Genomic DNA, 25,629 nt, shown 5'->3' on the forward strand with positions numbered 1-25,629 from the left:
TATTTAGAGTAGTAAAGACGCAGGGGAATTGTGAAGATCTGTAACGCAATATAACCACACTCGAGAAATGGGCCGCGACATGGCAAATGAGGTTAAACGTGGATAAGTGTAAGATAATGCATGTTGGTATCAAAAATCCCGTACACGAATACAAGATGTCTGGGGCGGTACTTGGAGAGACCCCCCAGAAAAGAGACTTGGGAGTACTGGTCGACAAGTCAATGAAGCCATCTGCACAATGTGCGGCGGCGGCAAAAAGGGCGAACAGAATCCTAGGAATGATTAAGGGGATCACGAACAGATCGGAGAAGGTTATCATGCCACTGTACCGGGCCATGGTACGCCCTCACCTGGAATACTGCGTCCAGCACTGGTACATGAAGAAGGACACGATACTACTCGAAAGGGTCCAGAGAAGAGCGACTAAAATGGTTAAGGGGTTGGAGGAGTTGCCGTACAGTTAGAGATTAGAGAAGCTGGGCCTATTATCCCTTGAATAATGAAGAGAATAGACTTAGTAGATAAATACAGGTTGCTCACCCTCTCCAAGGTAGAGAGAACGAGAGGGCACTGTCTAAAGTTAAAAGGGGATAAATTTCGTACAAATGTAAGGAAGTTCTCCTTCATTCAGAGAGTGGTAGAGAACTGGAATGCTCTTCCGGAGGCTGTTGTAGGGGAAGACACCCTCCAGGGATTCAAGACAAGGTTGGACAAGTTCCTGATGAATCAGAATGAACTGGTCTCAGTTAGGGCACTGGTCTTTGACCTGGGGCCGCCGCTTGAGCGGACTACTGGGCGCGATGGACCACTGTGGTCTGACCCAGCAGCAGCAATTCTTATGTTCTTAAACATTGCAAATACTAACTATGGGGGTTAGTGATTGAGATAAGATGCCGACACAGACAGCACTTCTTAAAACCACTAGATGGTTTCAACATAGACAGAAAAATCTTGGTGGCATGGTTAAACTCAATGGGGACAGGAGGAGAAAAAAATCCCACTAAGGCAGAAAAAGGAAGGGCTGAAGGCCCGACTGAAGTACAAAGAAAAAAGAGATATAAAAAGAGATTTTTTTTAATGTTTACAGATTGAAAAAGACTGGGAAAAATATATTAAGAAAATAATAAGTGGCTAAAAAGCCAAAAGAAGTATGCTGACAGAAGGCAATGCGCGATGGACAGAGTCCAGAAAAATGTGAATGTTAGCTTCTGAGATCCTGGGAGGATGGGATAGAAATTGAATTAAATAAATAAATAAAAAAGCACTTCTTTGCTCCGTGGAAAATGAAGAATTGAGGTACTGTGAGCTGGCATCAGTGGGAAGGCACTCACGCATGCATGGTGAGGGCAGTTGCAAACTTTTTTTTTTAATTTTTTAAATGGCAATACACTTTTACCACTGTCTGTATCAGGCTCCATAGATGGCGTCACCCTCATATGAGAATATGCTGCCTGCTTTTCCTAGGATAATTAACCCATTTGAATCTCTTCTATACTTTGTACCCTAGACATATCCCTAGTTTGTAAATGCCTTAATCCTGCCCTAATAAAGGGAGCAGTTGCTGCAGACTAGCCACCAGTGAAGGTGTGTGTGAGGGGTGGGGAGGGAGATTAATGCTCAGGGTAAAACAAAGCTACAAAAAAAAAAAAAAAAAAAAGTAAGGTATATAGATAAAGACACCAAGACAAAAAAAAATATACAACAATAACAAAAATAAATAAAATAATTTTTTTCTTTAAAACCTACAAAGAGATTTGTTATCCTGCATTCTAAAAGTCCTGGTGTCCAAGTTTTCCAAACTTTTTGTTCCCTAAGGTCCATTTATAATCAACCACTTTTATCCTTCATGTGGGAAAAGTACTGATCCAAATCCCACCCACCTGTGATCAGGAGACAGTGCCATCCCAATGATGTGCCCATGAACATCAATGATGTGGTCTAAGGAATCAAAGAACTCATCTGAACGCCTCTCCTCTCCCAGCACAGGCCCTACTGTGGTCATCTGATGAGGGAGGATCCTTTTGATTCCTAGATGAAAGAACAAGAAGATACATCAGCAAGCTCTCCATGACCATGTTGAAGAATACTCAGTCAAAGAACAAAACAAGGCTCCAGGGGGTATAAGGTTTGCACATACTACCGTATGATTCTAAAACTTCTCACTCCTTCTCAACCTCTTTTGTTTTTAGAAGAAACCTCAGAGACAGAGAACATGAAACACCAGAGAAAGTGAGTCTGTGAGAAGGGCTTGCGCGCACACACACAAGTTAAACTGTTTTGGCCACTGGAAACAAAGCACCAGAGACTGGATGCCAATGTAATAATTACATTTGTTTTACTTACTTTTTTTTATAAAACTAATTTTTCTAGCCACTTCTTAGCAAAGGAGTTGTGGGAAAGAGCAAGCTGCTCTAAAGAACAGTTTTACAAAGCCACAATAGTGATTCTCCTGTGACTTTGTAACAGGAGCCCTAAATGATGCTGGAATTGTGGAAGGAATGTTGTAGGTTTTGGGTTTGTTTGTTTTTAAATGATTTCAGATGTACCATATATATTCTGAATATAAACCAGTGTAACCTTTCCTCCTCCCCCCAAAAAGGGGAGAGTGGGGAAGGTTGACTCAAATATACCCGAAGTTAGAAATTTGGGTCAACATGGTGAGCCACTCTACAAAGACTAGATGTCCTACAAAAGTTAAGAGAATGATCTGTTTAGCAAATAAAATTCAATGCGAAGTGCAGAATAATGCACTTGGAGAGTAGAAATATGAGGGTGCCATTTGCCATATGTGCTAGGAGTTGAGAGGCTGATATGCACGGACAGGGAGAGGGACCTTGGGGTAATAGTGTCCAAGTATCTGAAGGCAATAAAATAGTGTGACATTTTTTGGCCAATTTTTGCAGCCATGAAGAGCTCTCCTGATTTAATAAAACAAAGATGCTCATCTGTAATAGGTGTTCTTCAAGATAGAGAAACATGTTTCTATATATTGGTGACACCATTTGACGGAGCCTGGTGAGGACGCACTCTCCAGTTTCTAATTCCAGAAACCTTTTGAAGCAACACCACACATGCATACATCTTCCTGCCTGAAAGTACTGTGTGGGACCAACATAATCTAGTACAATATCCAAGAGAATGCAACTCCTAGTGGAGGAGGGCAGTTATGTGTCCTGCAGTCGTCCAAGAACACCTACTACTGGTGAATAACTGCTTCCTCTGAAGACAAGCAAGACACAATAATTCCACATATGGGAATTCCTACCTACCAGGCTAACTGAAATAAAAAGAGAAATTGTATTAAGGCCTGCAGCAAGAACAAAAATATGGTACTGATAATTTTTTTTTTTATACAGTCTGGAACAGAAACAAAAATGGGCCTAGAGGGGTAGAGTTAGATTCAGATCCTGAATAAATTCTCTAGGAAAGACTGGCCAAATCAGCTGTTGCTTCAGGAATCTTGCTCAAGGCAGTAGTGATATGTGAATGTGTGGACTGAAGACCATGATACAGTCTGCAGATCTCAACAAAGGCTGATCTCAGTTAGGCTACAGACAAGGCTATGGTTCTGATGTTATGGGCCATAACATGGCCCTTCAGAGTCAGCCCAGCTTGGGCATTTAAATGAAGGAATTGCAATCTGTTATACGAATGGATAAATTGTGTTGCCCAAGAGCCGCTCCCTTCCTGTCTGGGACAAAGAACAAAAATCTGGAAGGACTATCTAAGGGCTTTAATCCACTCCAAATGTAAGTCTGTTTTGCAGTTCAAAGAGTACAGTGTGCTTTCACCGAGATGGAAATAAGGTTTGGGAAATAATGACAGAACGACCGACTGGTTAAGGTGGAATTCTGGCACTATCTTAGAAAGGAACTTTAAATGCATTCGAAGAATTACTCTGTTATGATGAAATTTAGTGTAAGGTGGGCCAGCTATTAGAGCCTGAAGCTTGCTGACCCTGTGTGCTGAAGTGAAGACCTTCCAAGTCAGGTACTTCATATGGCAAATATCAAGCTACTCAAAAGGAGTTATCAGCTGGTTGAGAATGACAATGAGATCCCGTAACACTAAGGGAGGTATGACTGGTGGCTTCAGCAAAAGCAAACCACTCATGAAACAAATGACTAACAGCTATATGGAGATGGGTTTACCCTCCACATAATGCCAGCAGCACTGAGGGGAGCCTTTACAGAGTTGGGTTTAAGACTAGACTCAGAAAGATGTAGAAGGTATTCAAGCAGTTTCTGTGTAGGACAGGAGAAAAAATCTAGGACTTTGCCCTCACACCACACAGAAATCTTCCTTCACTTGAAACCATAGGACCTCTTAGTGGAATCTTTCCTGGAGGCAAGCAGGAACTTGATTACACTCTCAATCAGGTGAAGGGAGTCAAATTCTAACCTTTCAATATTCAGGCCATGAGGGCTAGGGCTGGTGGTTGGGATAAGAACATAAGAGTTGCCATACTGGGACAGGCCAAAGATCCATCAAGCCAAATATCCTATTTTCAACAGTGGCCAATCCAGGTCACAAATACCCGGCAAGATCTCAAAAAGTAAAACAGATTTTATGTTGCTTATCTTAGAGTAAGCACTGGATTTCCTGGTCTTTTAAGAAATTATCCAAACTTTTTTAAAAATCCTGCTAACTGCTTTCATCACATTCTGTGGCAACTAATTCCAGAGTTTAATAACATATTGAGTAAAGAAATATTTTCTCCAGTTTGTTTTAAATCTACTATTACTTACTAGCTTCATCACATGCCCTGGTAGTCCTAGTATTTTTTGAAAAAATAAACAAACAATTCATATCTATCCATTCCACTCCACCGTATTTTATAGACCTCTTATCATATCACCCTTGAGCTGTCTCTTCTTCAGGTTGAAGAGCACTAGCCACTTTAACCTTTTCTGATTGGAAAGTTGTCCCATCCCTTTTATCATTTTTGTTGCCCTTTTCTAATTCTGCTGTCTTTTTTTGAGATGCGATGACCAGAAATGCAAAGTATTTGAGGTGCAGCTGCACCATGGAGCGATACAAGGGAATTATAACATTCTCATATTTGTTTTCCATTCCTTTCTTGACAAAGGAGAGATCTTTTGTTCTAAGAGATGGAAAGCACTCCAATCTCCATGGACCTTTGACAACTACGTCCAGAAGTTAAGGGAACTATATCTGTTTCAGCTAGTAAGGCATAATGAGGATTATGGTCCCTCTATCCTGCATGAGTTTCAATAAAGTCTTCCCTATCAGTGATATATAGGAAAATATGTATAGAAGATCCTACCCCCTACCCCCCAAATGCACGAGGAAAGCATCCGAGGCTAGTTTGTTATATGATTCCAGTCTGTCACACTACTGATGGACTTGTTTAGATGAATGACAAAGAGATCTGTAGAGATCATTTGTGCAGTTGCACAACCCTACTCAAACTGTTGTTCTTCCATGTCAGGTACATTGCTCTAGGCACTATGCTACAGTTGAACAACCCAATGCCACAATCTCAACTGCTTCTCAACAAAGAACAATCCTGCTCCTCCCTGCTTGCTGATATTGTACATAGTAACCTCACTGAACATATGAATTAGGATAATTTGGTTATTTGCTAATCGCTGAAAGCCTTTAGAGCTTTCCATATTGCCTGAAGTTCCAGGAGGTTGATGTGAAGTTATTTCTACTGGAGAAACACCATGTGGAGCCCATCCATGATTCCCTCAACCCAGACTGGATGCAGCTGTTAGTGACTCATGTGGCATAAGAATTTGGAATGGGAGTTCCTTTGTTAAATCAGATCAAATAGGCCACCACAAATCCACGAGAGATAGAATGACACTGATCACATCTACTAGGTTTCTTTCCATTGGGGACCACTGGGGACCACTAGGGTCTATTGAGCTACTCTCAAATGGAGACATGCCATGGGTGTGACTGTATTGTGGAGGCCACGTGGTCTAGTAATCTCAACATCTTCCAGGCTGTGACCTGCTGGCTATGCTATACCTGCAGTACAATGCTGACTAATGTGTCTGTGTTGGTCTGGGAGAAAGGCTGGGGTATGAACTATGCCTACCAGGGCTCCTATTAATTCCAATCTTTGCACTGGGGTGACATTGCAAGGGACTCTAGCTGGCAGATCACAAATCCTAGTAGCTTCAGTACCAAATAGTTCTTCATATTCATTACTGAGTCCCTTCCTTTGATGCGCTCTTTACCAGCCAATTGTCCATGTAGGGGAACATGTGCATTCACAGTCTGCATAGCGATGTTGCAACCACTGCAAGGCATTTTGTAAAGAATCTGGGAGCTGATACGAGGTCAAAAGGCAACGCAGTACTGGTAATGTTGTTCCCCAATTCAAAATCTGAGATACCTTCTGAGATGTATCTGGAAATAGGTGAAAGCATCCTCTAAGACCAGACAGCACTCCTGAATCATGGGAATTAAGATACCCATAGAAACCAGCCTGAACTTTTCCTTTGCCAGATATTTGTTCAGCGCCCTCAGATCTAGAATGGAACTAAATCCTCCTGTTTTCCTGGAGACCAGGAAATATTTGAAGTAAAATCTCTTCCTTTTTTTCCTGTGATGGGACAGGTTTGACCTCACTGGGTCTGTAAAAAGGAAGAGAGTTCCTTCATGAGTAGTTCCCAGAGCTAAGAGCTTAATTTTGATGCTCTCGATGAACAATCTGGAAGAAGATTCCACAAATAGAATGTAATCTGCCTGGATTATTTGGAGAATCCATTGGTCTGAGGATACCACCCTTGCCTGGAAAACCCCCTAAAACAAAGCCTCCATCCTACTGGCAAGCTGTCTGGGACAGTTAATTTTATTGTGGCTATGTTCTCATGGAGCTAGTCAGAAGCTTGGGGTTTGGGTCCTGCCTCTGGCTAAGTGCAGTCCTTCATCTTCTTAGATTTGCAGTGTTTTTAATCTAGGGACCATTTTATAATTGTTTGCACACAGTTTTTGTTAACATATGCTTGAATTGATAATAATATTGAGTGACTCCTTATGAGCCCTTTATAGTCAAATCCACCATGAAGCTCATTTCATCAAGCTGTTTTTTATTTATGGTTTATTTAATCGTATATGTTCTACTACAAATCTTTCTTCAGCTATTTCTTCTAATACTAAAGCCTTAAGATCAGCATCCCAGCATACCCTCAACGTCCCATCTCTGAAGATAATTGGCACTCGTCGCACCCTTATTTTTTCAGTAACTGCCTGTTTGACCTGGAACTCTCTGCCTTTATATCTACGAGCAGAATGTACCGTATTTTCACATAGATAACGTGCACCCGTGTAAAACGCGCACACAGGTATAGCGCGCGAAAAACACAAATTTATGTACAGAAATTTTTATATACCGCGCATACCCATATACCGCGCATGCCGCCCCGACTCTCCCGTCGCCGCCCGACTCTCCTTTCACCCGCCCCGAGTCTCCTCTGGTCCCGACCTGCTCGTTTCCAGCCCTGTCCCGAGTCTCCTCTGGTCCCGCCTGTTCGTTTCCAGCCCTGCCCCGAGTCTCCTCTGGACCCGACTGCTCGTTTCCAGCCCTGCCCCGATTCTCCTCTGGTCCCCGCCTGCTCGTTTCCAGCCCTGCCCCGAATCTCCTCTGGTCCCGCCTGCTCGTTTCTAAGCCCTGCCCCGATTCTCCTCTGGTCCCGCCTGCTCGTTTCCAGCCCTGCCCCGATTCTCCTCTGGGGCCCGCCTGCTCGTTTCCAGCCCTGCCCCGAGTCTCCTCTGGTCCCGACTGCTCGTTTCCAGCCCTGCCCCGAGTCTCCTCTGGTCCCGCCTGCTCGTTTCCAGCCCTGCCCCGATTCTCCTCTGGTCCCGCCTGCTTCGTTTCCAGCCCTGCCCCGAGTCTCCTCTGGTCCCGCCTGCTCGTTTCCAGCCCTGCCCCGATTCTCCTCTGATCCCGCCTGCTCGTTTCCAGCCCTGCCCCAAGTCTCCTCTGGTCCCGCCTGCTCGTTTCCAGCCCTGCCCCAATTTCTCCTCTGGTCCCGCCTGCTCGTTTCGCCACCCTGTCCTGCTTGCGCTCTGTAAGCATGCGCAGACCATCTACAGACAAAGAAGATGGTCTGAGCATGCTTGCCGCTCAGTTTTCTGCGCCGGGTTGTCGGGGCGCGCTTTTGATCTGTCACCAAGGCGGGCCTTTGTCACGGTGTGCTTTTGACCATGTGGCTTTGTCCCCACTCTATCTGGCCTTGTAATTTGCCCAGTAAATACCATTTTGCCTTTACAACAGCATCTCAGCCTTTGGGTAAGCCTATAAAAGATTAATGCTGCATGTAGAGCCCACATTTCAGTAATTTGATCTCTTCAGATTGGTATTCTGCATTTATCTACCCGGTAGTAGAGTTTATCAATTAAATTAAAATTACCGCCAATAATGGAAGGAATGAGAGGAAAGTCATATACAGCGGACTTTAAGCTTAAAGTCGTTGCGAAAGCTGAGGAAATAGGCAACCGGGGCCGCAGCGAGAGAGTTCGATGTGTGGAGAAACATCGGTGCGTGAATGGAGAAAAGATAAGAAGGAACTGGAGAAATGCAATCCGCACAAACGGGCACGTCGTGGGGCCAAACCAAAATGGCCTCAGCTGGAGGATGACTTGAAGCAGTGGATTCTGGAGAGAAGGGAGCAAAATGAATCAGTCTCTACTGTTGCGATTCAGATGAAGGGCAAAAACTACTTGCCAATGGAAGAGGAATTGCCCGACTTCAAAGCTGGCTTCACATGGATCTCAAAATTTATGAAAAGGAACGGACTATCACTCCACTAGTTACCTTTCCTTCCTTCGAGCGACTTCCATTAACCACAGACGCCAGAGGGTGGTGGTTAATTGAAGTCGCTCGAAGGAAGGAAAGGTGACTAGTGGAGTCCCTCAGGGTTCGGTGCTGGGGCCAATCCTGTTCAATATGTATGTAAGTGACATTGCTGAAGGGTTAGAAGGAAAAGTGTGCCTTTTTGCAGATGATACCAAGATTTGTAACAGAGTAGACACCGAAGAGGGAGTGGAAAATATGAAAAAGGATCTGCAAAAGTTAGAGGAATGGTCTAATGCCTGGCAACTAAAATTCAATGCAAAGAAATGCAGAGTAATGCATTTGGGGATTAATAATAGGAAGGAACCGTATATGCTGGGAGGAGAGAAGCTGATATGCATGGACAGGGAGAGGGACCTTGGGGCTATAGTGTCCGAAGATCTAAAGGCGAAAAAACAGTGTGACAAGGCAGTGGCTGCTGCCAGAAGGGTTCTGGGCTGTATAAAGAGAGGCGTAGTCAGTAGAAGGAAGAAGGTGTTGATGCCCCTGTACAGGTCATTGGTGAGGCCCCACTTGGAGTATTGTGTTCAGTTTTGGAGACCGTATCTGGCGAAAGACGTAAGAAGACTTGAGGCGGTCCAGAGGAGGGCGACGAAAATGATAGGAGGCTTGCGCCAGAAGACGTATGAGGAGAGACTGGAAGCCCTGAATATGTATACCCTAGAGGAAAGGAGAGACAGGGGAGATATGATTCAGACGTTCAAATACTTAAAGGGTATTAACATAGAACAAAATCTTTTCCAGAGAAAGGAAAATGGTAAAACCAGAGGACATAATTTGAGGTTGAGGGGTGGTAGATTCAGGGGCAATGTTAGGAAATTCTACTTTACGGAGAGGGTGGTGAATGCCTGGAATGTGCTCCCGAGAGAGGTGGTGGAGAGTAAAACTGTGACTGAGTTCAAAGAAGCGTGGGATGAACACAGAAGATTTAGAATCAGAAAATAATATTAAGATTGAACTAGGCCAGTTACTGGGCAGACTTGTACGGTCTGCGTCTATGTATGGCCGTTTGGAGGAGGATGGGCAGGGAGGGCTTCAATGGCTGGGAGGGTGTAGATGGGGCTGGAGTAAGTCTTAACAGAGATTTCGGCAGTTGGAACCCAAGCACAGTACCGGGTAAAGCTTTGGATTCTCGCCCAGAAATAGCTAAGAAGAAAAAAAAAAAAAATTTAAATTGAATCAGGTTGGGCAGACTGGATGGACCATTCGGGTCTTTATCTGCCGTCATCTACTATGTTATCAGTTAGAATGAGAACAACTGTTGGCCAGCGACTTCCGGATGACTGGCAGCAAAAATTGATTGATTTCCGTGACTTTGTCGCCAAAGAAATATCTGAACTTGGCATCACTGCAAAGGACGTCATCAACATGGATGAAATTCCAATGGCATTCGACATTCCACCGACAAGAACCGTAGCCCCCACAGGTACTAAATCTGTTGCCATCACCACAACTGGGCATGAAAGAACGTGTTTTACAGTAGTTCTTGGTTGCTCAGCTAGCGGGGTTAAGTTAAAGCCCATGCTCATTTTCAAAAGGGTCACTATGCCCCGTGAAAAGCTGCCCACCAGTGTGGTTGTGCACTGCAACAAGAAGGATGGTATTGACTGCGACAATAATGAGATTATGGATAGATAAATGCTTTAGGGCAAGACAGGGTAGATTCTTTGCAAAAAAATCCTTGTTAATTTTGATGCCATGGCTGCCCACAAAGAAAAAAATGTTCAGGCCTACATTAATTCTACTCGTGCCCACATCGCTGTGAATACCTGGAGGCCTGAACGTGTAAGCTGCAGCCACTTGACATCGCAGTGAATCATCCATTCAAGACTTTTATTAGAAAGGAGTGGGAGCAGTGGATGCAGAGCGGCAACGCACGAGTACACACCCGCGGGGCGGCTGAAGCGGGCAAGTGGATGGCTTCAGCATGGGACAGAAATAACACCAGATACCATTCGAAACGGATTTAAAAAAAGCGGGCATTGTTTATAAAACCAATGACACTACGGCTACTAACCAGTGCAGTGGAAGGAGGCAACAACACGGATATCAGCGATGATGACGACGACGATGACGATATCACTTCAGAAATAACGAGGATCGTCTGCAGGCCGTGCTCACTTTATTAATGATGATGATGACAATTCAGATTTTGATGGATTCAAGGATTCAGATGACTGTGATGATTGATGATGACTGAATAAACCTGTAAACTTTGTTTATTACCGTACAACATTACCGTAAACTACGGTAACTGTATTTAGATTATTTTGTCCTCGATACTTCATTTGATCTACTGGTTAATGTTATAGTTTATAAGAATGAACATGTGATTTCTGTTCTTTTGCTGAATTCATACTCACTAACTCTAGATTAAAAGTTATACGGTTGTTTATAAGAATGAACAGTTTTTTTCTTTTGACGTTTTTGGTTGGAGGGTGTGTGAATGGTGCATGAGTATCTCCTATGTCCATTTTTGTTCCCATTATAAAAAAACACTGATAAGTTCCCAGAAAAAGATACATTAAAATAAGAAGTGAAAACAAAGGCCCCTACAGATGAGAACATAAGAATAGCCTAAACTGGGGTCAGTCCAATGGTCCATCATGCCCAGTAGGCCCATTCTCATGGTAGCCAATCCAGGTCACTAAATACCTGGTCAAAACCAAAGAATAACAACATTCCATGCTACCGATCCAGGGCAAGCAGACGCTTCCCCCATGTCTTAATAACAACTATGGACTTTCCTCCAGGAATTTGTCCAAACCTTTTTAAAACCAGCAACGCTATCTGCTTTTACCATAACTTAAATCTTTCCTTCCAAACAGAGACCTTGCTAAATGTCAAATACAGAAAGAACAAGGTACCGTAACTTCACAAGGACTTAGCTGTGCAGGAATACCTATACCTATATACCTATACCATATACCTAGTGCAAAAATGTGCAAAGGTCTGTTTTTTTTTTTTTCCATCACTACATAGCCTACGGTAATGCCACACAAGCAGCGCTGTTACAAATATATTCTGAAGGTCAATGCTAAGGTTAACAAAGTTTCCTTCCTTGGACCACAAGGAGATACTGACAAACCACTGAAAGAGATCCCAGGAACAACACCCAAAGACCCACTCAGTGTGTGAACCAGTTGAGAGGAGTGGACTAGGGTAACTGGGGGGTGGAAATGGACCCGGAGTTTTCTCAGCAGAATTTCCCAGACCACCTCTTCCTCTCAACACATTGACACGCTAGTGGGTTTATTTTATAGCTTTTTCACCCCCTTCGGTCTGCCTGTCCCCCTTGAAGTCCTGTCCCCCCTTGAAGTTCTGTCCCCTCTTGAAGTCCTGTCCCCCCTTGAAGGTCTGCCTGTCCCCCTTGAAGTCCTGTCCCCCCTTGAAGGTCTGTCTGTCCTCCTTGAAGTCCTGCCCCCCTTGAAGTCCTGTCCCCCCTTGAAGGTCTGCCTGTCCCCCTTGAAGTCCTGTCCCCATCCTGAAAGCCTGATGCCCCCCCCCTGATGCCCGATTCATCACCCCGAAGGACTGCTCGCACCCCCACCCGAAGGACCGCTCGCACTCCCACAACCTCCCCCCCCCTCCCCCATGGAGAAGCTGTCTACCTTGTTTCCGGATGCCAGCGAGCCCAGCTGTTTCCTCTGCCAGCGGTCCCGCCCCTTCTCTGAGCCCTGCTGCGCTGCTTCCTCTTATGGCGGTCCCGCCCTTTCTCTGACGTCAGAGAAAGGGCGGGACCGCCTGAAGAGGAAGCAGCACAGGGCTCTGAGAAGGGGCAGGACTGCCGGCAGAGGAAGCAGCTGGGCTGGCATCCGGAAACAAGGTAGACAGCTTCTCCATGGGGGAGGGGGAGGCTGTGGGGGTGCGAGCGGTTCTTCGGGGTGGGAGTGCGAGCGCTCCTTCCGGGTGATGAATCGGGCGTCCGGGGGGGGGGGGGGTGTGGACTATGTAAAAAAAATTTTGTACAACGCGCTCACGCGTATAACGCGTATATGCGCGGTATATAAAAACCACATATAACGCGCGCGTTATTTGCGAGAAAATATGGTAATTTGCAGAAATTTAAGAGTGGTTTAAAGTGTTTTCTCTTCAAGGATGCATATAATTGCTAATGAGTTAGCTACCTACCTTAACAAATCCAAATGTTTTTTATTTCACGCCACTAATTTTCTAATTCATTTTCATGATTTTAATTCCCTTCTCCTATTGTATTTTCCTTTTATATATTCTTTCTATAAAATTGTATTTCCGCCCCTTCTTCTATTGTTTCAAAGATTAGTGTTTGTCTGTTTAGTCCTGGTTTGTCCAATAATTTAATACATATATGTTTTATATTGCAGATACGTCTGTCTTTCTGTAATTTTTAAATTTTGTTCAACGCTTTGTACCACTGGATAAGGTTTAATCAAATATTTTAAATAAAGAAAGAACAATGTTATTCACAGAATATCAATTATAGTTGGTAATAGAAAAGCTAATCAGATTCTTAATGATCTCTCATTTCAAATCCCTCTTTATATTTCAATGCTCACTCTCTTTTGTAATGAGTTACACATAATCTGGACCTTGATAGAAGATTCCAATGCTGGGCTGGTTTTTATTACAGAAATATGGCTGACGGATCAAGATAATTTTAAGGTTGGTTTTCCTCAAGAATAATCAAAAGAGGAGGGGGATTAGCCATTATTTACCAATCTTTCTTTGAAATTCAGATCTATGACAAAAAAATAAGAAGAAGGGACGCTGGGAAACAGCGATCACAATATGATCTGCTTCAACCTGGACGCAAGGGCGAAACATCGGTCCAGCACCATGGCAACGGCACTAAACTTCCTTAAAGGGAATTACAAAGGGATGACACGAATGGTGGGGAAGAAGATTAAGAAGAGGATGAACATTATAAAAACGCTAGAGCAAGCTTGATCCCTTTTTAAGGATACGATCACCGAGGCACAAAATCTTTATATACCGCGTATCAACAAGAGATCAAAAAAGAACAAAGAACCGGCGTGGCTCACTGTAGAGGTAAATGGAAGCGATTAGAGAAAAAAAAAAAACAACTTTGTTTAAGGAATGGAAAAGGTCAAAAACTGACGAAAACTGGAATAAGCACAAACATCAATGCAGGTGCCATAAAGCAGTAAAAGGGGCCAAAAGAAATGAGGAAAAAATAGCCAAGGAGGCGAAAAACTTCAAGCCGTTCTTTCGATATATTAAAGGGAAATGACCTGCGAAGGAAGCAGTGGGATCGTTGGATGACCAAGGAATAAAGGGAGTGCTAAATGAGGACAAAGCAATCACCAACAGACTGAACACATTTTTTGCGTCTGTATTTACTGAAGAGAATATACACAACATACCGGAACCCATCAGGCTATATGCTGGAAGCGAAAATGGGAAACTGACAGGGTTAACAGTCAGTCTAGAAGAGGTATGCAAGAAGATTAATAGGCTTAAGAGTGATAAATCCCCGGGACCAGATGGTAACCATCTGAGGGTCATCAAGGAACTGAAAGGGACTATAGCTGAACTGCTTCAACTAATAGCCAATCTGTCGATCAAATTGGGAAAGATTCCAGAGGACTAGAAGGTGGCAAATGCTACGCAGATCTTCAAGAAAAGGTTTAAGGGGAGACCCGTGAAACTACAGATCGGTGAGTCTGGCATCGGTACCGGGAAAAATGGTAGAGGCGCTGATAAAGGACCGCATCATTGATCACCTTGATGGACACGGTCTGATGAGGGTCAGCCAGCACGGTTTCAGCAAAGGCAGATCTTGTTTGACAAACTTGCTGCATTTCTTCGAGGGAGTAAACAAGCAGATAAACAAGGGCGACCCAGTCGACATTCTATATTTGGATTTCCAGAAGGCATTTGACAAGGTTCCGCATGAACAACTACTTCGGAAAATTGCTAGTCATTGGAATCAAGGGTGAAATACTCACGTGGATAAAAAACTGGCTGGAGCATAGGAAACAAAGAGTGGGGATAAATGGACATTACTCAGACTGGAAGAGCGTCACCAGTGGGGTGCCGCAGGGCTCGGTGCTTGGACCTGTGCTCTTTAACATCTTTATAAATGATCTGGACATAGGTACGATGAGCGAGGTGATTAAATTTGCAGACGATCCGAAGTTATTCAGAGTAGTGAAGACGCATGGTGATTGCGAATATCTGCAACATGATATAATCAGGCTCGAGGAATGAGCATCAACATGGCAGATGAGGTTCAACGTGGATAAGTGTAAAGTGATGCATGTCGGTAACAAAAATCTCATGCACAAATACAGGATATCCGGGGCGGTACTTGGACAGACCTCCCAGGAAAGAGACTTGGGAGTTATGATCAATAAGTAGATGAAGCCATCCACGCAATGTGTGGCAGTGAAAAGGAAGAATAGAATGCTAGGAATGATAAAAAAGGGGATCATGAACTGATCAGAAAAGGTTATCATGCCGCTGTACTGGGCCATGGTGCGTCCTCACCTGGAGTACTGTGTTCAGCACTGGTCACTGTACATGAAAAAGGACACGGTACTATTGGAAAGGGTCCAAAGAAGAGCAACTAAGATGGTTAAGGGGCTGGAGGAGTTGCCGTACAGCGAAAGACTAGAGAAACTGGGCCTCTTCTCCCTTGAGCAGAGGAGATTGAGAGGGGACATGATCAAAACATTCAAGGTACTGAAGGGTATAGACTTAGTAGATAAGAACAGGTTGCTCATCCTCTCCAAGGTGGGGAGAACGAGAGGGCACTATCTAAAGATGAAAAGGGATAGATTCCGTATGAATGTAAGGAAGTTCTTCTTCACCAACAGAGTGGTAGAAAACTGGAATGCTCTTCCAGAGGCTGTTATAGGAGAAAACACCTTCCAGGGATTCAAGACAAAGTTAGACAAGCTCCTGCTGAACCGGAACATATACATGTAGGGCTAGTCTCAGTTAAGGTGCTGGTCTGCATGAGCGGACTGCTGGGCACGATGGACCACTTGTCTGACCCAGCAGCGGCAATTCTTATGTTCTTACATGGCAGTTTCGGACAGAGATGAATTAGAAAACAGTCCACTGGGTATTTATCGTCCTTTTCCTTGGTCTAAATCTGCTACTTTACTTACTGAACTCATAACTAGTCTGTCTACGAAATTTTCCAGATTACTGTTAATTGGTGATCTCAACTTACATGTAGAGGTATGATTAAAACAAAGATGTTGTTCTTTTCAAATTTTATGTCATTATAATCGATGAACATTCCCCAGCTTAGTATGACACATGAAAAGGGCCATACGTTACAAACATAGAAACATGTTGGCAGATAAAGGCCAAATGGCCCATCTAGTTTGCCCATCCAGAGTAACCATTATCTCTTTCTCTCTCCGAGAGATCCCACGTGCCAGCTCATGGTCCAGTCCCTAGTCCTAGGTCTCCTTGACAACTGCAACATCCTATATCTCCCCTGCCCCACAACAATGATAAAACTACAAACAGTACAAAACACAGCCCTGAGACTAATCTATTCACTAAGAAAAACACAACCACATCACCGAGGCATACCTCGACTCACACTGGCTCCCATTCAAGCAAGAATACTATTTAATTCTACCGTCTATTATTTAAATTCATAAAATGGTGACAGCCCACCCTACTTGAACAACCGCCTAATCCAAACTACCAAAACCAGACACAGGAGAACCCAGACACCATTACATATACCCTCCAATCAGAGACATCAAACGGAAAAAAACTGTACAATGGCCTACTAGCCACACAGGCAGCAAAACTAGATCCACCAACTCTCCAATCTACTAATCGCGACCCCAGACTACAAAACTTTCAGAAAAGAAATAAAACCTGCTATTCAAAAAATCCACGAAGATTAACTAACACCGTATGAAACATTTCAATCCTCTGAAGCAACCTCGCTCTACTCTGCAACACCTCTGGACATGTCCAGAAATCCTCTTCTTTAATCCGCCTTGAACCGCAAGGTAATTGGTGAATAAAAATCACTAATGTAATGTATCCCAGGCCCTTTTGTATTCAGACACAGTCTCTGTCTCCACCACCTCTTCTGGGAGACTGTTCCATGCATCTACCACCCTTTCTGTAAAAAAGAATTTCCTTAGATTACTCCGGAGCTTATCACCTCTTAAGTTCATCCTATGCCCTCTTATTGCAGTTTCTTTTCAAATTAAAGATACTCAACTAATGTGCATTTACATTACATAGGTATTTAAACATCTCTATCATAGCTCCCTTCTCCTACCTTTCCTCCAAAGTATACAGATTGAGATCTTTAAGTCTGTCCCCATATGCCTTAAAATGAAGACCACATACCATTGTAGTAGCCTTCCTCTGGACCGACTCCATCCTTTTTATATCTTTTTGAAGGTGTGGCCTCCAGAACTGTACACAATATTAGATCTCATTAGTTATTCAGACCTTGGTAACCATTTTTTCCAAGTATCTACCGTAATTGTGAATGGCAGATGGTACCTTGGTCAGATCACCTGTTATGTAATTTTAATTTATCCATTTTTATGTAAAAAATACATAAAAAGACTGGGTAGACTACTAAGTACAAGGAGGAGGGTTAATGTCGAGGAGTTTTGGGTAAAGTTGTTATCTGTTCTTCCTTATTCTCCTTTAGATTACAGAACTGATGAGATTTTACACCTGTGGAAGGAGGAATCAACTAAAATGTTGGATTATTTGGCTGCTTTAACCACTAAATCAGTTCATTATGTCTGAAAGGCACCTTGGTATACTATTTATCACTGTGAGCTTAAGTGTGTATGTAGAAAAATGAAAAAAAAAATAAGTTGGAGACAGAAAAATTGACTTGGAGAAGAAATATCTCAATCTACAAACTAGAATTAAATAGATCTTAAAACACTTACTATGGAAATAAAATTGGAAGACCTAAAGACCAAAGCAAAGTCTTATTCAAACTTTGGGATCTCTTAGCACTAAGAATAACCATGAGAATAGTGCAAGAGGAACTTGCAAAGTTTTTTTTATGATAAAATTAAAAAACATCAGAGCCCTTTTCCCTAAAGTAGAATATGAGGTTTTATTTCCCAGTTTGGAAATAACAAATGCTATCTCGGTGGACAGATATTGGAAAGAATTTGCATATACAATAGAAGACCAGGTTAGGACCTTATGCAATAGACTAAGTCAGAGTAATTGCTCCCTGGATCCATCTCCATCTTATATTTTTCAAGATATTCCAAGCCAGGCAATTTCTTGGTTAACTTCATTGATAAATTGTTTTCTAGATTTTGACTATTTTTCTACATCGATGGGTCATATAGTTCTTACCCCTTTATTGAAAGGTCCGTCCATAGATCAATCTGTTCTGACAAACTATACCTTTATTAACCAAATTAAGTCCATAATCTCTAAACAATCATCAAGTTATTTAGACAAGTTTTCCATTTCAATATGCCTTTTATTACAACTACAGTACAGAAACTTTACTGTTATCCTTGATCTCTAAAATTCAGTTTACTTTCACAGAATCGTTTTGCAATTTTATTGCAATTCGATCTTTCAGCAGTCTTTGATGTGAACCATGATATTCTTGTTCAACTATTGTCTGATTTAGTTTTGGAGGGTAATGTCCTCAGTTGCTTTGGCCAATCAGAAACTTCCTTACGCTATTCCCTAAGGAAGTCCTTGATTGGCTCAGGCGCCTCTGGCCCCTCCCAAGGGAGGAGCCCAAGGCGTCTGAGTCAATGAGGGTCTTAGGACCCTCCCCATGCATCACATGGTGCACTGGGGCGGGTCCTAAGGCCCTCATTGCAGCGCAGGAGGCCTATGGAGCAGGAGGGATTGAGCACCCCTCGTGCTCCCAAATTTTTGAGATATAGGGAGGGGGGAAGTGGTTGGGGAGCGGGGGTCCGTCAGTGATCTGAACTCCCTCTCCCTTTAAGTACCATAGTGGGGGAAAAAGGGGTCTCCCTGTCCCAATACTGCCTTCCTGTTCTGATACTCTGCCCAGGCCTGAGGTGAGGCACTAGCAACAGCTTGGGCAGTATCTAGCAGTGAACTTGCCAGGATGAGTATTTAGATCTTCTCATTAAACCTGTAGAGACTAATGAAATAATTTTAAACCTGCTCACTTGAAATATTATTTGGGGTGTCAATTCCATTTTAAAATAGCCAGATACAGAGTCTTCTGATTTCCATTTCACTGCAAACTAGATAGTGAATCGCTATCTTTAGTGAATCTAGCCCATAGTGACTAATCAGTACAAGTACTTTTTATGTATCTAATGTTGTATGAAAAGTTTAATTAGCGTTAATTAGACGTTTATCACGATCTTTGAATGATAACAGGGTAGCCGTTCCCCCATATCTCGAAGGCTCATCTTGCCTCAACTAGAGATTGTGCATTCTTTTATTTAGTTTCACAGTTATAGAACAATTTGCCTATAGAATTGAGAAGTTTCAAGTTTCTAGTTTATTAGGTTTTTATATACCACCTATCAAGGTTATCTAAGCGGTTTTTTATAATCAGGTACTCAAGCATTTTCCCTATCTGTCCCGGTGGGCTCACAATCTATCTAACGTACCTGGGGCTATGGAGGATTAAGTGACTAGCCCTGGCTCATAGGGAGCAGCACGGGGTTTGAACCCACAACGCCAGGATGCTGAGGCTGTAGCTCCAACCACTGCGCCACACACTCCTCAGTGCAGACACACTCTGCAGCTTTAGGGAAATGGTACCATATATCAATTTTAAACTAGCTTTTTTAAAAATTGAATAAACGAGTTTAGAACTGCAACCTGTATTTATCCATTTTCAGGGTTTTTTTTAAAATTGATTAAAAGTATATCTCTTTCAACTGGCTTTTTGAAATTGAAGAAACTAGTCTGGGACTGAAATCTGTATTTTTTTTGTAGTTTGTAATTAGTTAATTTTTATTATTGATAATTTGATTGTTATAGAATATTATACAATTATTTTTTTTTTTTAATCTTTTTTTTCCCTTTTCTATTTTTGAATGGAGTTCTTTGGAATTATATATTGTAAACCGCTTGGATCCTTTTTGGCTATATACACGGTATATAAAGTTTTTAATAAACAAAAACATTCTCCCCCCCTTTTTTTTTTTTTTTTCAGTTCAAAATTTTTATTGAAAAATTGGGGAGAACAACAAGTAGAAAATATACAATCCAGAAAGAATAAAATAATCGTACAACTGATGCAGGTAACATTGCCCAAATGTGGAATCAGAAAAAATAAACCAGACTACCTGGATCATATAAATAACACTAGAATCTAAATGGAAAAAAAGGAGGAAAGGAAAAGAAGGAGCAACAAGGAAAGAGTCAGAAAAGTAGCAGGAGTGACTGGCTAGCGAGATTGCATATATTTATCAAGAAATTTCCATGGAGAGAGAGGAACAGAAGAACGTGTTGATAATGCAGAAATACATCGTTTTTCAAAAGCATAGGATTCATATTTGTGATATAGACATAGAGAATTCCACCAGAAAGTGTAATCAAGGAGAGAGGCTGATTTCCAATTTTTTAAAATATGCATAATGGCAGTTACAAACATAGCATCAATCAGTTTGGAAGGACAGTCAGAAATGGCAAAACATGCATGTTGAGAGCGAATAATAATGATATCAAAAGACAAATCGGAAGTGCAGGATGTGATGTCTTTGATAGTCTTCCAGATACGAGTCCAGAAAGGATAAATCATTTTGCAATGAAATAACATGTGATCAATGGTACCCTCTGCTTCAAGACAGTGCCAACAATGAGGGTCCAATTTGAGTTTGGCCTTCCACATACGAGAAGGAGTCCAGACAGCTTGCCACATTACAAAAAACATAGATTGGGAAACCCTGGATGAAAACAACGGGCGATTAGTTTTAGATCATAGGAGCTCCCAGTCAACATCTCGAAGTGGTATAGTGAGCATATTTTCTCATTGTTTCATAGACTGGGGAGAAAAGATGAAACAATGATCACGTAGAATCATGCCCAAATTACATGATAAAACAATTACAGACAGTTCAAAACACAGCCCTCAGAATCATCTACTCACTAGGCAAATATGACCACATCACCAAAGCATACCTAGACTCACACTGGCTACCAATAAAAGCAAGATCCCAGTTCAAATTCTATTGTCTACTATACAAAGTAATACATGGAACAGCACCCAGCTACCTAAACAACAGACTACACCGTAACCTCTCACACAGATTAAGGAGAACTCAGAGCCTATTCATTCACCCCCCTCTCAAAGGAACACGACGAAAGAAACTATATGACAGCCTTTTAGCGACACAGGCAGCAAAGATCGATACTACCATCACCAATCTACTGACCAAATCAATAGACATTAAAGCATTCCGAAAAGAAATCAAAACTCATCTCTTCAAAAAACACTTCCCATCATCATAACCTCACAAAAGTATTAGAAAATGCTCTCATGACTACCCTAACACCACCACCAGCAACACCTCGAATCCGGACAGTATTAGCTCTATTCGTCTAAACAACAGAATCCGGACAATATTATCTCTATTCGTCTAAACAACCTATCACTATCTACTATCTACTACCAATCTATCCTGGAAAAGTCCAGAATAACAATTGTAACTTAACGCATTCTTGATTATATGTACTGCAATGCTACTGGAAATGTCCAATCTTCTAACTTGTAATCCGCTTAGAACCGCAAGGCACAAGCGGAATAGAAATCACTAATGTAATGTAATGTAAAATAAAGAAATAGCTCTAGCCCCTGATAAAGCCACCCTGCACCACTTGGCAACGGAATTCAAAGAAGCTTGGTCATCAAAATGTAAGGGAGTCCTGGATAAAGTTGCAGACAGGAGTAACCATTGGGGATAACAGTTATGTAAGGACGGGAACCGAGCACACAATGATGGGAAAGAAATAATCGAATTGGAAGTGAGTAATTGGTTTACACACCATAAGCCAGCATTTTGCCATTTTTTCCAGCAAAAGGTTTTGCCATTGGACTTGAATTTCGAATTGTTCCAAATAGACATATCAGGACTAGCGTAGAAAGAGACATCGGCCGCTGCATCCAGACTGCGCAATGCTTGTTGGGTCGCACTCAGCAAGGTGTAGGTGCGGAGATTCCTAGGAAGATTCATAGTAGCTAACAGAGAGAGAGAGAAAGGAGAACAGATGAAGTGTTCCAGTTCAAGCCAAGAAGGAACATCACGTGGGGGAGACTTTGAGAGCCAGAAAGCACTATACTTGGCAAGGGAGGCGAGATGGTAAAGATGAAAGTCCAGGAGGTTTAGGCCTCCACAAAGTTTGGATGCTTTTAATTTTGAAAAGGCTATACGAGGCTTTTTATTATTCCAAATAAACTGTGACAGTTTGGAATCAATCCAGTGAAAAAGAGATTTCTTACAAAGAGAAGGGAGCATAGACAGAATATAGGTGATTTGGGGAGCCAGTGTCATCTTGATAGAAGCAATTCTACCCCACCATGATAGGTATAGAGGAGACCATTTGGACGTGGAATGAGTTATCAAAAGTTTTAGTTTAGAAATATTGAGGTCCAAAACAAGGGAGGGACATTTGTGGATTAATATACCTAAGTATTTAACAGGCTCATGTGACCATTGAAAAGGAAGATGGGACAGCTCAGAGAGAGTAATGAGATCATTAAGAGGAAAAATTTCCGATTTGTCCCAGTTTACAGAATAACCCGAAAGCAAGGAGTAATCTTTAATCAGATCAATAAGAAATGGTATGGATGAAACAGGATTCCGAATAAACAAAAGAATATCATCCGCATAAGCTGCGAGTTTGATTTGCCGAGAAGAGATGATACCCTGAATAGAATCACATTGACGAATAGAGGCCAGAAGAGGTTCGAGGGCCAAGTTAAACAACAAAGGGGAAAGAGGGCATCCTTGACGTGTGCCCCGATGTAGAGTAAAACGGTTAGAGAGAGAATTATTGATTAAGATACGGGAAGAGGGTTGCCAGTAGAGGGTTTTGATCCAGGATGTAAAGTAGGGACCGAAGTTGAACCAGTGAAGGACCCGCAGCAGGAAAGACCATTCAACTCGGTCGAATGCCTTTTCAGTGTCAATGGCCAATCCCACTACAGGGTCTTGAATGGATTTCACGTGAGCATTGATATGATGAAAGAGACGTAAATTATCACCAATATAGCGATTCTTGATAAAGCCTACTTGATCTTTATGAATGAGAGATGAGATCACTTTATTCAGACACAGGGAGAGGATTTTGGCCAAAATTTTGTAGTCAAGATTCAATAGGGAGATGGGTCTAAAGTTTTTGACAATGGTAGGGTCCTTATCAGGCTTTGGGAAGACCACAATAGTGGCATCAGTAAAATTATATTGTTTGTCAGGGGATAGATGAAGAAAATTATAATAGTTAAGAAGGTGTGGGGCAAGAAACGCGTGAAATTTTTTGTAAAATTCGTTGGTATAGCCATCAGGTCCGGGTGCTTTGTTGCTGGCCAGCGAGGAAATGGCAGTCTCAATTTCGGAAATGGTAAGGGGAGCGTCCAGTTCAGATTTAGAAGAGTCAGAGAGTTGAGGGTGATCAATTTGATCCAAAAAGGAGTCAACGTCGGTGAGCGAAGAAGAAAAGTCAGATTTATAAAGGTTAGAGTAGAATTGTTCAAATTGAGAGGAGATCAGTTTTGAGGAAGTGACAGTTTGTCCAGAAGAGGTTTGAATGGAGGAAACGTGTAGTTTCTTGGATTTTGCTTTAAGATATCTGGCTAGTGGTTTGCCCATGGTATTGTCTCCCATATAATGACCAGAAGAGTGCAAGAAAAGATCTTGTCTAGCTTTATAAGAAAGAAGTGAGTTGTATTCATATTTAAGTTTCAATAATTGATGATAAGTATTTGGATTGGATTTATGGTCAGACATGTGAGACAATTCCAAATGTTTAATAGATTGTTCCAGCTCTTTTTCTCTCTGGAGAACTAGTTTCTTTTTCCAAGAAGAAAGTTTGATCAATTCACCTCTAAGAGAGGCTTTATAAGCCTCCCAGACAATAGAAGGACAAACTTCAGGATCAGTGGAGTTAAGAGCAAAAAATTAAGTGGAGAAGATTATAATTTTTTCTGAGATCTCCTCATCAAGGAGAAGACGGTTATTAAGTCTCCATGTAGGGGAAGTAGTAATGAGAGTGGGTGAGATGACAAGATGTAGGGAGATGGCCGCATGATCCGTGAGGGCTATCGGATGAATGATAGAGTCAGACAAGGTAGAAGTTAAAGAAGGAGAAATAAGGAAGAAATCGATTCTTGAATAAGTATTATGAGGAGGAGAAAAATGAGAATATTCCTTTTCTTTCGGGTTAAGAAGTCGCCAGGGATCAGTAAGAGCAAAATTATCTTTGAGAGCCTGAAGTTCTAAGAAGGAATGAGATTTAGAAGGTTTACAGGAGGAAGATCTATCAAGATAAAGATCTTATAATTGGTTAAAATCACCTCCAATGATCAAGGGGCAAGAACTATACTCTAAAAGGACAGTTTGTAGTTCTCTAAAGAATTCAGGATGATCAAGAACCGGTGCGTAGATATTCAAGAAAAGAAATTCAGCTGAGTGCAACCCAACATGAGCTAGGCACCACCTCCCCTCAGTATCAGTTTTATGGGATAAAACTGAAATTTGTAAGTTGTCACGAAACAAAATGGAGACCCCATTTTTCTTACGAGGTGTAGCAGGAGAGAAAAGATGGGATGTATAGCCATGAAATGCCAGCCTGGACGCAGCCGCCCGAGGTAGATGGGTTTCCTGAAGGAAAACTACATCCGGATGTTTGGTGTGAATATAATGAGCTATCTTAGTGCGCTTAATTGGATGATTTAGCCCATTTACATTGTAAGAAAAATATGTAAATCAGCCATGATCCAAAAATGTCAGTGTCATTATAAGGCAATCAAGCAAAGAAAACCACATAAGTACAGTGAAATGAGCAGCATGTAAGAAGTCACTCCTGTAGGAGAAATAAGTGAAGATGAAACCTAGTGAGGAAAGAAACATAGCAAACACAGCAGCACAAGCCTGGTTAAAAAGGAGAAAGCCAGGCAAATGTGCAGAACAGCTAAACAGTTTATGGGTGTTCCAACAGGAACGGGGGGAGACACAAGGAGCGATCAAGCAAACAGCTCCACACCTATATTAGCAAATAAAATACAAGGCTATTCAGGTGTATGAAACAGTAAACATTACTGAGCATAGAGATGTCCAGTGAAAACAGTTCATTGCATGTGCAAAGAGTCAAGGAAGGAGGCGAGTTCCTCAGGATCAGTATAAGAAGTTGTACGGTTATTATAAGTCACCTTCATACGGGCAGGGTACATGAGTCCATATTTTGCGCCGATGTTTTTCAGAGCTTGCCGGTGAGAGAGAAAAGCTTTCCTTTTAATCGCTGTGGATATAGCCAAATCCGGAACGATGAAGTATTTCCTTCCCTGATGTAACAGCTGGGATCGTGATTTCGCTGCAGTGATGATTTGTAGTGCGTGCTGAAAACGCAGAAGTTTGGCCACAATGGGCCGTGCTGTGGTGAGATGAGGAGACGGTTTGGAAGGCACGCGGTGCGCGCGTTCTATTTCCAGCGGGGGAGAGAAGGTGAGGCCCAGGGCCTTTGGAAGAAAATCAGATAGAAACGCAGCCACATCCGATCCCTCAGATGACTCAGGTAAGCCAATGATTCTAATGTTGCTACGCCGAGAACGATTCGAAAGGTCCTCCAAGTCCCGCTGTAAAGATATAATGAGCTTATCATGCTTA

The 25,629-nt window shown here is 42.2% G+C and overlaps 1 protein-coding gene across 5 annotated transcripts in view; it reads right to left on the reverse strand.

The window, feature by feature from the left end:
• The window catches only part of FBXW5 (F-box and WD repeat domain containing 5), a 164,275-nt gene that overhangs the window by 20,417 nt on the left and 118,229 nt on the right, over positions 1–25,629 (reverse strand). For all 5 annotated transcript variants that reach the window (XM_033960641.1, XM_033960644.1, XM_033960642.1 and 2 more), the window contains one exon: positions 1,881–2,028. In XM_033960641.1, the coding sequence (XP_033816532.1) occupies positions 1,881–2,028 (148 nt within the window). The remainder of the gene's footprint in view (positions 1–1,880; positions 2,029–25,629) is intronic.

Source organism: Geotrypetes seraphini, chromosome 10, assembly GCF_902459505.1.
Source record: "Geotrypetes seraphini chromosome 10, aGeoSer1.1, whole genome shotgun sequence".
Classification (NCBI taxonomy): domain Eukaryota; kingdom Metazoa; phylum Chordata; class Amphibia; order Gymnophiona; family Dermophiidae; genus Geotrypetes; species Geotrypetes seraphini.